The sequence below is a fragment of the Anarrhichthys ocellatus genome, unplaced genomic scaffold (genome assembly GCF_004355925.1).
Source record: "Anarrhichthys ocellatus isolate YVR2014 unplaced genomic scaffold, GSC_Weel_1.0 scaffold62, whole genome shotgun sequence".
Lineage (NCBI taxonomy): Eukaryota > Metazoa > Chordata > Actinopteri > Perciformes > Anarhichadidae > Anarrhichthys > Anarrhichthys ocellatus.
In genome coordinates, this window is record NW_022280092.1 from 1442010 (window position 1) to 1457005 (window position 14996).

A 14996-nucleotide genomic window follows, 5' to 3' on the forward strand; every position below is an offset into this window, starting at 1 on the left:
GTGGCCAGTGGAACTGTAACACTTGGCCCTTTGATGGTTTTCAACAGAAAGTAGGCCAAGAACAAAAATCCAGACGATAAACAATCAATACGTCAATGATTAATTTTCTTGGCATTGAGACATTAAAATCAAACCTTAAGTTCTGTGTTCTTTTTGATATTAACATATTTGGCAGTGTACTAGCAGGTTTGGGTTTTTTGTTTTTTTTGGGAGAGGGGGGGGGATTTTTGCAAGAGTGAGTCCTAAAACCTGAGTTAACATTTTTGCACTTCTGGGTCCTTCATCACTGTGTGTGTGTGTGTGTGTGTGTGTGTGTGTGTGTGTGTGTGTGTGGTTAAACACAAGCTAATGACATTTAAACCTTTTGTTCTACGATATGAAATGCAGTAACTTGACGAAGGACTCAAATGCACCCTGTGGATCCCGAATCAGAACAGTTTATTGCCATGGTATGTTGAACTTACAAGAAATTTGACATGATGGGAGGTGCATAACATTTAACAACAAACAGTGCAAAGTAGAAACATATTAACATTTACAGAAATATAAAATAAAGTGCACAAACTAACAGATAACGGGACTATAAACAAGTAAGGTGTAAGTGTCGAGTGTAATAGAAGGGATGCAGGGGAGTGACCGGTAGGAAATTGTCCTGGGGATGACTGAGTCAGTGGGGGTCCCGGGCTCTGTTAATGAGCCCGACTGCCGACAGGAAGAAACTGTTCGTCTCGTGAGGTCTTGGTCCTGATGGACCGCAGCCTCCTGCCAGATGGAAGGGGCACAAACAGTTTTTGTCCAGGGTGAGAGGGGTCGGCTACAATTCTTCTTGCTCGCTTCAGGGTTCTTGAAGGGAACAAGTTCTGGAGGAACTGCAGATTGCAGCCAATCACCCTCTCGGCAGAGCGAATGATGCGTTGCAGCCTGCCCTTGTCCTTGGCGGTGGCTGCAGCGTACCAGACCGTGATGGAGGAGCAGAGGATGGACTCAATGATGGTAATGTAGAAGTGCACCATCATTGACTTTGGCAGGTTGAATTTCTTCAGCTGCCTCAGGAAGTACATCCTCTGCTGGGCCTTCTGTGATGGAGCTGATGTCCCCACTTGAGGTCCTGGGTTATGATGGAGCCCAGGAAGCGGAAGGACTCCACCGCGTCGACGGGGGAGTCACACAGAGTGATTGGGGCTGCATTCTTCCGGAAATCCACAACCATCTCCACTGTCTTTAGAGTGTTGAGCTCAAAGTTGTTCAAACCGCAGATGGTCAGTCTCCCACCTGTAAGTGGACTCATCCCCACCAGATGTTGGCAAAGGTTCTTGAGATAGTTTAGCAAATAGGTGATTGATGCAATGCTAATCATAGTGTTTGTTTAATTCGATTCATTTTATTTTTGTATTCTAATATGCTCTGACCAAATTAACCAAGCCAGGTGTGTAGAAAGCCAAAGGCGCGAAACAAGTCAGTTTGTTGACCTTAAACTGAATTTGAACATAAGAAAAAAACATTGCTGTTAGATTTTAGAAGAAAGCGACAACAGCAACTGTCCTTTTAATACTTATGAATGGTAAAACTCAACAGCAAAGAGTCAACTGACCCACGTCCTCCATTCTTTAACTTCTTCTCGGTTTTTCCAAACTCTACCTGCGTCCAACGATTGTGAGTGCACTGCCCTCGCATTGAGTAACGGCACTCTAGCAGCATCAAGCTAGACAACGGCATAGTATTACTTCTGGTTAACTCATTCAAAAATGTTTTAATAGAGACCGGTGTAGTCAATGACTTTGACCACAGAGGACAGTATGCTGACTGTAGCATATATGACTGACGCTGAGGAATTTCAATGTGGGATAAACTCAACAGAAAATGGGTCTCAACCACTTATTAGTACCACCTAGACCAATGTTAATGTATTTGCAATATTGATACTATAATAAATAGTACATTAATAGATTAGATGGAGTAGATTAATACATTGATTGTAGATAGGTACAGTTTGTAGAATTTGGTGGCATCAAGTGGGTTGGTTGCAGATTGCAGGCAGGCTCTCACTATGGCCAGTGATGTTTGTCTGTTATGGGCTACTGTGGAAACATGGCGGTGCAACATTGCGGACTCCGTGTAGAGGACCGGCTCTATGTAAATACGAAGGATTCATTCTAGGCTAACAAACTATTTTCATGTCAAACTTATTACACTATATTCTACTTCTGATAGATCCCCTGAAATGCTACAGTACCTTTAACATTTACTGTATAAATTAAAGTCATTAGATTTCACAGGCAACCACAGAATTTAACATTTTTTAAGCCTCCATTAATTCAAGTTAGACTGGAAATAAATGCATTCAGAACAAGAGACATTTCTGACCAGCTAAACTGAAGGAGGCAGAGTAAAGATGGGGTTTCCTCAGTGTTTTTCTATGTGCAAAGTTTATTTTCATGAAGTCTGTGCAGGTGTTCTTTGAAAAATGAGCCTTGAATGACTTATGATCATTGCACTATGCTTCTATAAACTCATACCATTATTTCTATTGACAGCCTCTTGACACAATATTCTGATTGTATCAAGGAGTAACTGGTTAGTGTTTCCAAATACAAGGATGAGAATATGCTGAAAGGCATTAGAGACACATTAAGGGTTTATGAGCTTGTTTATTGAAAGAAAAAAGTTTATATTCAGACATTAGTAGAGAAATCACATAAAATCTAGTAGAAGGACCGATCCTAAAACAAATATTCACGATCAAGCTTCAGTTTTTCACATAACTTAAAAGCTCAAAAAAATAAAAATACAGAAGCTTCTAAACCGGCTACCATCATATTCTCAGACAAGGTATGAAATAACTAATAAGCAGCAGAACATGTATATTTTCATTTAACTGAACTCTTCAGCAAAGCATTGGTGAAGATTAACTGGATTAGCAAACAGTGGCTTGTCCAGACTCTTGACTGGGATGATATGAATTATATTACACACATGCATCGAAATGGCAGTACTTGACCCTTTGTTTCCACTACTCATATCTATTTTTACTAATTACAGTGTCCTACAACTTATTCCATTCTTCTGCTTCAAATCTTCATTTAAAAAGATAAATAGACCTTCCAATCACAACACAGTGGCACTGTACAAATATGAATCTTCCACTTCCTCTGCTCTGAATATCTTATTGAGAACCTTTAAAACCTCACAAAGTATTTGTACTTTCAAAAGTTGGTTGCACACAAAAACAAAACAAAAATAAAGTATAAAGTGTCAGCGAAACTTAAATAAATGAGCCTGTGTGGACAAAAAGTAAGGCCCCGCCCCAGACCACAAAGAAGCACCAACATAGTTTATGATAATGAGGAAGCACCTGGAGTGGTTGGTGCCACTCCCTGAACACGCCCCTATTAGCATTTTAGCATTACCATAAACGACAGACGTGATGCGCTCATACTTACCAGAGAAGACTCTGCCTGTATTAACAATAATTAAATCAGTTTAACTGGAGGTTATTCCCATCAAAACCTATGTTGAGAAACAATAACATTCAGCAGATAGAAATGTGTTGCACACTTAAATATTTACCATTTATGCCCCGAGTTATTCCTAACAATCATACAACCAAACGGCTGCCATTAATGTAAAATGCTGAAGAATTGTTAAGAGCTCGTTTCATGTTTTTCATAAAAAGGTGACAGACATTAACGTCTCATTGTGTGTGCACACAAAACACAGGTTGAAAGAAATTAAAATCACAGCAGTGGTACTTACAGCTTTAACTAACCTGTTACTGGTTCGGATTCTCCTTCATGCAAGTAGTTAAATGCAAATGATCAAGTGAGGACAGCTGATGAAACAAACAGGATTAAGTAGTGCAGCCATTTTACAAGCATATGTTTTCATCACAAACCTCCCAACAAAACATTGTATGTATGTGTCTGGCCGTTAATGCCGTCTGTAACAAATTATTTGATTTTGACCACCCGGTAAATGTTTCAGGCAGTAAACTGCTGTAGACTGTAGGACTACGTAAAACCAAAAGCTTAGTAAACATGAGCCAACATGCCTGAAGAAAACACAAACAAGGGCCTTCACCAAACTTGCTGCAAGTTTGGGGACATTGCGATCCAACAGCGTGTAAGCTGTGAGGGCCCCTGGTAATGAATGAGAAGACAGAAAATGGTGAGACTTGCCTCGGGCTGAAACAGGGCTACACTGAGACAGGGCCTCAGCCAGTCCCCCATGGCATCGCTACAGGGAGAAGAGAAATCGGGGTTTTAGCACTACAACCACCCGGAAGTTATGCAGCTGTACAACTTACACGCCATGTACAGAGCATCAATAATAACAGGAATAAACAATACACTGCTTAGAGCCTAAATAAAACATTCACCAACATTTTTAATTTCAACTCAAAAAGCATAAAAGCACATTTCTGTTGATACTTTTCAACCTGTGGAGTACAAACCTGCTGCGACGTCTCTTTTCCCACTCGCGTCCCGCAAAGAAGAGTCTTACATTTTTGCCACATTTTATTACAGTACAGTTTTACAGCAAATGCATATGCCACTTCATTTCGTACTTCAACTATTTAGGGTTATAGGAACTATAAACATGAAACAGAATGAATGCATAAACAGATATTTGAAGCCCTCACCAAACAAAGTTGGGGACACAAAGTCCAACAGCACTACGTGCTGTGAAGGCCTCACTGTTTAGCTTAGAACAGAAACGTATTTACATAAGACTTGCCTTGATAAAGGGTGGGAACTGCCCATGTAACTCCAGCGCCTTCACAACACTACGAACCATATCTACTATACTTCTATACACCTGAATGAAACATGAGAAGGAAAAGAAGCCACAGAACAGAGAGGGTTTGAAACAACAGGTCATAGTCTTGGTTAGGTACAGTGTAAATATTTCCCAACGCTCTGTGATGCTTTCATAGCTCTTTTGTTTGCCGTTTATTCAGTGTCTCTTCCTCAGAGCTCAGTAGTAGAATAAACAGTACGTCGGGGTACTATAACACCAATACTGGCTTGTCTACTAGCAGCTGAGGACATTAGAAAAGGGTTGAGTGTCCAAACCTATTGAAGAGAGGATGGCAGGCTTCAGTAGCGGGCTCCAGGAGACATGACAGGGGGTCTCATACCCATGGGTGGAGGGGCTCCCTGGTACCCTGGGGGAGCCACGGGAGGGGCCAGTCCATATGGAGGCATCCCTCCGGGCATGTAGCCTGGAATCCCCTGGGGTGGACCACCATACTGGCCTGCGAAAACACAGGTTTGTTGTCGGCTTTATATTTAAAAAAAAAAAAATCAGGAGCATAACTCATGTTGTTTTAACTTTATACAGCCATGCTAGCAGCTCCAGGATCTACTTGTGCCGCATTTATGTCATATGGGATGGACGGCAGGGATAGGAAAGAATCCCATGTTAACGACTGGCGAGCGTTTGTCATCAAGTCATATGATTAGAGCAGTGGTGCTTCAAGCTAAATGTTAACAGCAGGATGCTAACATGCTCACAGTGACGATGATGCTAAGCAGGTATTCTGTTTACCATGTTCACTATCTTAGTTTAGCAAGCTAGCATGCTAATATTTGCCAATTAGCCCTAAACTAAGTACAGCTGTGGCTGATGGGAATATCAGTACAGCAGGTTTTAAGTCATGAACCAAAGTATTGGCCAATTTTAAACTTTAACCTGATGGTGGCGCTATAGGAAAGGTCTGGGGATCACCAAAGTAATTAGGGTTTATCCTCCGGGGACCATCAATGTCTGTACAAAATCTCATGACAAACCATCCAATGGTTGTTGAGATATTTCAGTCTGGATTTAAGTGGTGGACTGAAAAGAACGACATTGCCATCCCTAAAACATGCCACATTCAGACATATTCAGTGTTGCAAGGTAAGATATAGCACTAATGAATGAATGATATATATATATATATATATATAATGACACTTAAGAGAGATTCTCATCATAATGTAAAGTCTTTCTGAACTAGAGGCAGGCGGTGGATACCAGGTATAGGGTGCCTCATGCCGGACTGCTGAGGTGCCATCATGCCCCCGACAGGACCAACTGACGGGGTAGCAGCGCTGGTCTGGCCTTGGCGGGGAGCGCTGCGCTGGTACCTCGGCAACTGAGACCGCAACTCTTCCTAAAAAGACACAGAAATCAAACGAGGAGGAATCATTTGACGCTGAAACTCTGTAGCTCAACCAGGACAAATAAACAGCATTATTAAATCAATTTCACTCAAGAAAAGCCAGTTATATACTTTGGTGTGAACAGAAAGTAAGACGTTAGCTATGATTAACAGTTTTAGAAGCTGCTTACTGTTAAAAAATGAACTATAAAGAGAGGCGGTAGCAGAGGGACTACTTACCAGTGAGATATCCTCATCGGGGTGGATCAACTTACTGGTTGCACTGGAGGTGGTGAGGGTAGCAGGCTTACTGGTCACAGTAGAGGGAGGTTTTGAAACCGTACTGCTGCCAGCATTGGGGCTGACCACAGCTACGGTGGCCTGAGTGTAGGCCGGGAATGTGGGCTTTGAGGGGTCAGAGGAGGGACAGGGAGGAGGGTGGGGGGGCCCTGACTGCTGGCTCTGAGTGGAGAGAGAAGACCAAACCATCAGAGAGACTCCGCTGAAAGGCATTCACATTTCACAGGGGAACACTTTCAGTCATATTCTGAGGCTACTCTCATTTAGTTTATAGTCATTTAAAGCTTGGCATGAATATCTGTGTGGTTTACAGGCTTGAGATGGACTGTCTCTGGATTCCTCTCTCCCTTAATGCTCGTATCTCCTCTTTCTTTACAGGGTAAGTTCCCCCAAATCAGAAAAACATACTTTCTTAAGTTCCCCTTCGTAAAAGCCGGGCAGTTAAGAAATAGAAATTCAAGGTGATTTTTGCACCTACGTCATTTTTCCAATGCCAAGTACAACCGAGTACGTTTTGGTTTCAGAAGAACATGTCAACATCAAAATAAAACCATAACAGTATTGAGTGAATATTGGGCTTTAATGTGCCAATTTGTATTTCCACTTCATAATGACGTTAAACAGGGTCTCAGTTATTTCTTCAACACGTTTACACCATTGGAGTTACTCCGGAGAGTAACCCTATGAAGTATGACTAAAAGGTAAACCTGTTTCTTCAAGCCTGCAGGAAAACAAAACCAAAAGAGCATGCTGTGCTTTGTTGCCCTACAGCAGTTCAGAAATAAGAAGCCCACTTTACTAATCTGCATAACTCTCTTTTCTGATTTTTTCCAGGTGAAATGTTAGTCAGTGTCAGTAATGTCAGTAGTGTTCTATAAATGCAGATTTGTAGCAAAAGAAAAAAAAAACAACAAAGGCATGTTGCTATTTTCAACCCCCACAAATGGTTGGATTTCATCGTTTCTTACTAAAACAGCTTTGTCAAATAAAATAGAAATAACGCCCAAGTACACCACAGCAGGCAAACTATACACAATGGTGTGCATGCTCATTGTAAAGCTGCATGTTGTCAGAGTAGAGCAGGCCGACAGCTGCGTACTTGTGGCGTGATAGGGAACAGAGCTTTAGGGGAGGCAGACTGAGAGTCTGCACTTGTACTTGCAACGCGACTTCCCATCTGCAGCACAGGAAAAGAGTAAAGAATAAGAAACCGTAGAGAAAAGTAATTCTTCAGTTAAAGGAATGGCTGGGTAACGTCTCCTGCGGTTCAGACTGTGTGAGCACAGAGAGCTACTTTAAACAATCCCTTATTCAACAGGAGACGGTGATGTTCTGCCCCATCAGAGATGAAACGTGGTACATGGTGTCATAAAGGTTTGTACCTGTCCAGCAATGGGGAACAGAGGCTTTGTGACATCGGGCTGGGCTGAGGGGGCAGCGGCAGCAGGAACAGCAGGTCTAGTCAGCACGTTTGCAGCAGAGGGAACCTGAGCCATGTGTGGGAGGCCTGGACGGTGGCCCACAGGAGGAGGCATGCCTGTGACAACAGCAGAACAAATTCATCACACAAGGGAACAAGTACAGCCTCACTACAACAGCGGTGCAGTGTCGTTACAATCAATTGTCAATATAAATTAATAATTAACATCAAAGGTGATCATTAGCTGGTGGCACACCTGGTATCATTGGTGGCATCCCGGGGCCTGGAGGCATCAACCCGCCCATTGGTATCATCCTAAATGCACCAGGGAAGATACACACGTTTACAATATAAAGATATAATAAGATTAATAAGACATGACTATGTTTGTTAATAACCCTGAGCATTTACCCCGGAGGCATTCCTGGCATTAAGGGAGGCATTCCTGGCATCATTGGTGGCACACCTGGCATCATTGGGGGGATTCCTGACATAAAGATGAATTGAAGCGCAGGTGTGTTATCACATCACAAAACAGTTTATGTAATTAATATTAAGCAACACCTATTGTTTTTACACCTTGATCAAACTATGACTATCAGAGTCTTTTTAGAGACACTTGGTGCCATCAATGTGCTTGAGAACATAAATAATTGTCTGAATCGAGTCTTATGAGTAGCAGAAAAGAAAGAGGATGAAAGAGGATACAGCAGCAGGTAAACCATGTGTGTTTAAGTGTAAATACTGAACTCTATAAACAGCATGATACCCATACCGTGTTATCTAAGGTCACTGTTTCCTACCCAAGTAGCTGCCCAGTGGTATCCCTGGAGCACCAGAGCCAGGAGGAATGCCCGGCTGGGTCATAGGGGGTATGTAACCGGCCTGGGGTTGGCCTGCAGCAGGCTGCTGGAAGGAGGGACCGGGCTCGTCATCCTCATCGATCTCATCGGAGTCATCCTGGTTCTGTTTCTTCTTTTGCGTCTCTGAAAAGCAGGAAGAGCATAATACGTCTCTAGAATAGAGCATAAAAGACAGTTTCATTGAGGTATTTTGGTTGCTAATACCTTGGTTCTTTTGTTCTAGCACTCTTCTTCTCTCTTCCATGTCTTTTTCGGGAATACCCTCCATGCCATATATCTCAAGCTCAATGTCTATTCTTCCAGGTATTGCATTAGGAACTCCATCAATTGTCTCTTTGTGTACCTGTGATAACAGTGACACAGTCAGGCAAAAGGTCTTCCTTTGATTTCATGAAGGTGCTTTGCAGTATTGTTTCCTCACCTGCATACAGTGGATCGCAAGCCCGGGGCCGGTGTACAGTTTTTTATGACAGATGTGGCACTTGAAATGTTTGGCCTTCTGGTGTTGAATGAGAATCTTTTCATCATCGAAGTCTCTGTTACAGTACCTGAGACTATGATTCAGGAAAAACTCGATCATGCTGTTTTACTCATTATCTATTCTGTCATAGTACTTTCTTCAGAGCTAGTGCTTAAACTAAAGCAACACCGACGACAAGTTCAAAATCGTGCAACATACTGCGAGCCAGCTGACGTTAAACGGCTGTTAACATGATAAACTCAGGTTAATGTACAGTTAGCTTAGTAAACAGAGGACAGACACAGGTCCTGATAAGAACAAGATAACGTTAGAACAATAACTCTAAATGTAAAATGTGAACAAGGATACCAGCACCAAGGCTTCATCTGCTTCTTCTTCTTCCTCCCCATGATTCCTGGACTGTCAGTCCACTTCTAACCCAGTGGACCGATACAAACAACACACCTACAGGGAGAGGGCTACGGGAATTAAAGATGGCGGCGGGTCTCCAGCGTCATAAAACAACGTAGAACAACACTGCGACCTCAAGGCGCCCTCTGGTGGCCCCAAACTCTTGTTTACTTGTTATTAGAATTAAATACTGTATATTGGACAATTCATTTGTAGCACGGACCCCTCACATCTGCCCACGCTAACTATTTTCACCATAGATGTTTCAGCCATTCAACTCTAACATTACAATATTGGTAATTTAAGTTACCAGCAATCACAATCACAATCACAATTTAAAGCACATCATTTACAGGTATAAAACTAATCTAATATGTACACACCCAATTGAAAGACAAACACGTCATAATTAAAACATTTGTGTAAAGCTTGGCCCAGGAACAGATAAATGTAACGTTATATCATCGCAGTCGGACATAATTGAGAACGTACACATAAGACGCATGCGCAGAAGGTACATAAACGAGAATACCGCTAATACAACTGCTGCAGTTGTTATTTTACTGTCAGCTGGAGATCCCGACGTCATTTATACATATCTACCAACACATCACGGCTAAATTAGAAACACGTCCTTGATTTAGTTTGTTGTAGCTGCTCGCTCCGTGCAGCATCGGGATCATGTTTACCTCCCAGACTTCGTCCTTCCAGGATTCCATTGACGTGGAAGAGAGAGATGACTTTGACAGCGAGGAGATTGCCGGATACAGCCAGAAAACTCAGCTGAACTGCTACTACACCATCTATCTGTATCAAGGCACAAGGTGATGGTCGACACTGCTCGTCCCACTTTATGATTTTCAAAAGATAACAGCTGTGGTACAACTTCTGCAAGGACATTTGCAGTGAGTGTTGGGTCCACGATGTCATGTATTAGGAATAATGCTATTAATACCTAATTATTTTTTTTATGGTTTGGTTACATGTTATTCTTCACAGTAGCGACTGTAATCCTAATAATATTCTAATCCTGCAGGACATCAATCTATTTCTCACTGTTGAGTATTTGTAGTCCCTTGTTCCTGAACCTGCTGACAGTGACACCGTGTTTTAACTGCAGGTAAAACCAGATTTATACTAAAAAAAAACTAACCAGGTGATGAGTAAACTGTCGATTGTCGTAGATCTGAGGCTTCTGGGGAAAATGTGGCATGGAACCAGAGACGAGCAGACTCCACAACCAGTCAGGATGACTTTAGGTAACAAAGGAGCCGCCCGCCTACCCTTCTCCTCACTTTCAGTGGTCGTTTCTCTTCGGCTTTCACTGTTGTGCATTGGTGTATCCACGGGCTGCCACCGGACATCCAATCAACATGGAATCAATGCTGTTTTCATCTGTGATTTTTGTTCTGATTGGTCACTGCTGTGCTGCTGAGTTACATGGCCTTTAGGTCTCTCCCAATTTCAACCCGTCTCCACTTCCGAGTGTCGGGTGGACAGTTACAGCTATGTGACTCAGTTGTGTGTCGTGTTGGTCGTGGCTAATGCTCATCAGCTTTCTCCATCTGTTCTCCATTGGCTTTGAGTGGCTTCCGAATTCCTCGTTGTCTCCGGGCGACTGCTCGTATCCATACTGATTTTTCTGCCCTGCCCACAGCCTGACACTCGTCGACAGCAGCCTTCCATCAGAGGCGGAACCTGAGCTGCGGACTTACATTTCGAGGAGGCTCAGCAAAGGTGCCCTGCTGGGAGGCATGGGCAACATTGCCACTGTGGAACTCAGGTGACAACAAACGTTTTGCATCAGTAATGCTACATACGAACCAATAGGGACACACAATCAAGGGTTTGTGACAAAACAACTCAAGATCATGTTCCTTCTTCTGGGACTGATGGGTGATGTGTTTGACTCTATCACAGTAATACAATAAATTCAGCTGGAAATGACGGTTCAGAGGGGGACAAAATAAGTTGGTTAACACAAATGTGTTTATTATTATTATTATTATTGTTATGTACTCTCCCCAGTATCCCAGAGCAGGCAGTGGGCTGCTACTGCTGTCTCCTGGAGCAGGAACGGTCTCCCGAACAGCCTGATGCTGATGGAAACGGATATGTGATCTGCTTCATGGGCGGCTCTGAAAAAGGACTGAACTTATATCCTTTGTGCACAGTTGTTTATTGCAAAGTGTCCTCATGAAATCAACCCTAGTTATTGGCTCCAGCATTAGTTGTTGACATACTCCTTGGTCTTTTCTGCATAGTTGTATGGCCTCCACATTGTTGTAACTTTGTACAGAGAAAGAGACAAGTTCCTTGACCCAATACACATTTCGATTAGAACTTGATAAATACGTCCAAGGCCTGCACAGCAGCCTGCAAACCCCAGAGGTATGTGGCTGTAATAAGTGTCATGAAGTTTGATTTTTGCTGTTACAATTTTAATGCAATATAGATTTGTGTGTATGTGTGTGTGTCAGCTGCAGAACCTTGAGACAGAGGTGCGTCCGTATCTGAGCCGGTGGTACGAGGAGTCTGTGATGCACATTTATCGGGTGGTGCAGCTGGTCCAGAGCAACATCAGCTTCCTGCTGCACGCTGTGAGTCCGTTTTCTTTCCTCTAGAGTGTGTCCAATAAAAATTAAGAGCACAGTTTCTCTCTCCTGTAAGAAAAATAGTCGACAGTGGAACTTTACAAGGAAAATAGTGTTCTTATCTGTATTTTTGGGGGAGCATTTCCTTGAAATGCTTGTCGACTATATGCTTTAAAATACGGCTATCCAAATGATTTATTTGATCATTCAAACTCTGTGTGTGTGTGCAAGAATTAACTTGTCTCCAGAACAATGCATTTCAGTCATTACATGTTCTGTACACAGGCGCTGAGTCACACACATGTGGAGCTCAATAATTCCGATGAGAGGACAAAGGCTGATGTGTCCCGGTGAGTTTGCTGATGTCCCCCGTAGCTACACTAACACATCTTTTAAAAAGGGAGCCGGTCTCTTGTTTGTTTCCATGCAGTACAAAATGTAAATGAACCATCTGTTTTGTTAGCTGTTAAATGTGTGTTGTGTTCTGTACCAGGTTCATCAAAGCAGCCAGTTTGGTGGGTCTGTCCCAACAAGACACTACAACAGCTTCTCTGTGTAAGGCGATCTCAGAGGACACGCAGTCTGACCTGATCCTAGACTGCTCCACCAGCCCACCCACACTCTCTAACGCAGGTAAGTCATGACATAAATCAGATGACAGATCGTTTTTATCTCCGTAAGAGTCTGATGACGATGTTTTCTCCCCCAGTCAGTAATCGTTTCTGTGATGACTGGATTCAGGCCTTTCTAAACGCTGCAGAGCGATGTAATCCTTTCCTGCTCAGACAGATTCTGGAGAACTTCAAACTTAAGGTCAGAAAACATACACATGGACCGACTATAACATGGGTTGAGTGCTGCGTACTTTAGTATTTTGTGTATAATTGTTTTTTTTAAATGATACTTATCCCACAACATTGAGAACCTTTGGACAACAGCTCTCAGTTCCTCTTGGCAGATACACAGTACAACTTCCACTGTCTATCGTTCAGATTGCTTCCCTTTTTAAAAAAAAAAAAACTTGTTTCCTCCTTCCTCTATCAACCACCACTCGCAGGCCATCCAGGACATGAACAGCCTGAAGCGCTTCGTGCGTCAGGCAGAGATGAGTCACTACGCCCTGTTTCGCTGCTGCCTCTTCCTTCAGGGCTGCGGAAACGGGGATGTGTTGCTGCAGAATGCCAGAGCGGAGCACAACGACATGCCTGAAGCCTGCAGCATCATCTCCGTCCTGGAGGAGTTCATCAAGGAACAATCCCAGGCCCAGGCCTGATTCCATCGCAACACCTGAGTTGTGGGGCCTAGATACTATTCCAGCCACAAAGCAGATCGCTTGTTCAATTCTAAACCTAGCACCACATCCTATGTTCAACGTCGGTTCGCCAGGTAAACATTTAGCAGCGCTGACATTTTTTTTCAATCTGCCGACTGTCATGGCAGATTTAGAATTTGAATGTTACGTTTCCTGTGCTGGCACCTCTGCTGCTTCTCAACGAGTAAAAGTAAAAAGTCCGATCTGGAGTATGTGCCGTAAAACCCTGAGACTCAGCTTCCCTCAACAAGTGTGTCTGTCTTTGGGGCTAATAATAGTTCATTGAGATCTGTAACATCACTTATCTTAACAGTGAAGGTTAGTTGCCAGCTGGAGATGATAGTAAAAATGAATTGATCTAGTCGTAGAGCGGCACTTTCCCAATCTTTTTACTTTTGCAAATGTTAGCGTTGTGTTGAGCGTTTCAAAATACTTTGAACCAAATATTAATACTATTGTTTTGCTAACTGACAATGATCACAAAACGTAACTGATCCAAACTAAAGCTTCTACTCGTTAAAGTGGAGTTATCTATTACTTATTTCATATCCAAATGTTTAATTTATCATTTTGTATTTTAGTTGATTATACTTGTTTTCTTTTGAGAAGAAACACATTGAGAATGCACAAATCACTTTTATGCATTGCTTGTTTCATAGGCTTCGTTTGTGCTTACTTTATTTCAACACAATACCTGCACGACAATATGATTTGTGTCTAATGAATACTGCTACTGTATGTACATAATGACTATCAAGTGATAGATGTAATCCTTCTATGTGAATACAGTGTTGTAGATACAGTGTCATTTTGGGGTATCATTTCCTGTTTACAAAAATCTTAATTGCATTCACCAGCTGAAGACTTCATGAGAACAAAACAGGCACTTTGTGACCAGTTACTCACTACATTTACTAAACATGTTTAGTTTCAAAGGTTCTACAATATTAATACCCACAGAAAGAAGTTATAAACAGAAGAAATGAAAATGTAGAATATAAGAAGATGTATAAAGATGCTCACAGTAAATGTTGGCATGCCTTCGTTTTATTTTCCTTTCATTGTGTACCTGCAACATGTTCTGATGTTCCATCAAACCCAATAAAGGGTTTTAGCTCAAACCAGTCCAAAGTGTGTAATACAGCAATACAGGTGGCGATGTATACTTGTAAACTGTCAAGTAGGTGATATGTAAATGAGTCATTTTACTATCGTGAACCACAGTGTGACTGTGACCTGACCAGAGTGTGTATGTGTTAACATGTCTGTGCGGTCTTCTCTATAGTTATAAACATCTATGTTGGTCTTGTATAGAAGAAGCTGAAATAAATACCACAGTTGAGCCTATTTGTTGTGGTTGTTGCACGCTGTCGAGCATACAAAGCCGACAAACATTTGCACATATATAGATATATATCTATCTATCTCTATATAGATAGATATAGATTATATATCTATCTATCTATCTATCTATCTATCTATCTATCTATCTAT

At 42.1% G+C, this 14996-nt stretch overlaps 2 protein-coding genes across 4 annotated transcripts; one reads left to right on the forward strand and one right to left on the reverse strand.

Moving 5' to 3' along the window:
- Positions 1-2628: 2628 nt before the first annotated feature.
- LOC116397112 (BUB3-interacting and GLEBS motif-containing protein ZNF207-like) lies at positions 2629-9682 on the reverse strand. Of its 3 annotated transcripts, none has more exons than XM_031872286.1 (10): positions 9555-9682; positions 9147-9273; positions 8930-9068; positions 8666-8848; positions 8274-8349; positions 8119-8177; positions 7825-7979; positions 6383-6604; positions 6016-6154; positions 2629-5254 (listed from the first exon to the last, which is right to left on the reverse strand). In XM_031872286.1, the coding sequence occupies exons 1-10, from the start codon at positions 9593-9595 to the stop codon at positions 5097-5099; spliced, it is 1299 nt and encodes a 432-aa protein (XP_031728146.1). In that variant the 5' UTR covers positions 9596-9682; the 3' UTR covers positions 2629-5096. The 3 variants fall into 3 exon arrangements, with proteins under 3 accessions (XP_031728146.1, XP_031728145.1, XP_031728144.1); XM_031872285.1 differs by having other exon boundaries at positions 2629-4815; positions 5073-5254; positions 8666-9068; XM_031872284.1 differs by having other exon boundaries at positions 8666-9068.
- A 407-nt stretch (positions 9683-10089) lies between these two features.
- cunh17orf75 (chromosome unknown C17orf75 homolog) lies at positions 10090-14868 on the forward strand. Its single transcript, XM_031872066.1, has 10 exons — positions 10090-10420; positions 10781-10855; positions 11254-11379; positions 11625-11753; positions 11927-11987; positions 12077-12196; positions 12476-12540; positions 12684-12823; positions 12900-13003; positions 13248-14868. Exons 1-10 carry the CDS (start codon positions 10278-10280, stop codon positions 13461-13463), a joined length of 1179 nt encoding a protein of 392 aa, XP_031727926.1. The 5' UTR covers positions 10090-10277; the 3' UTR covers positions 13464-14868.
- The last annotated feature ends 128 nt before the right edge of the window (positions 14869-14996 follow it).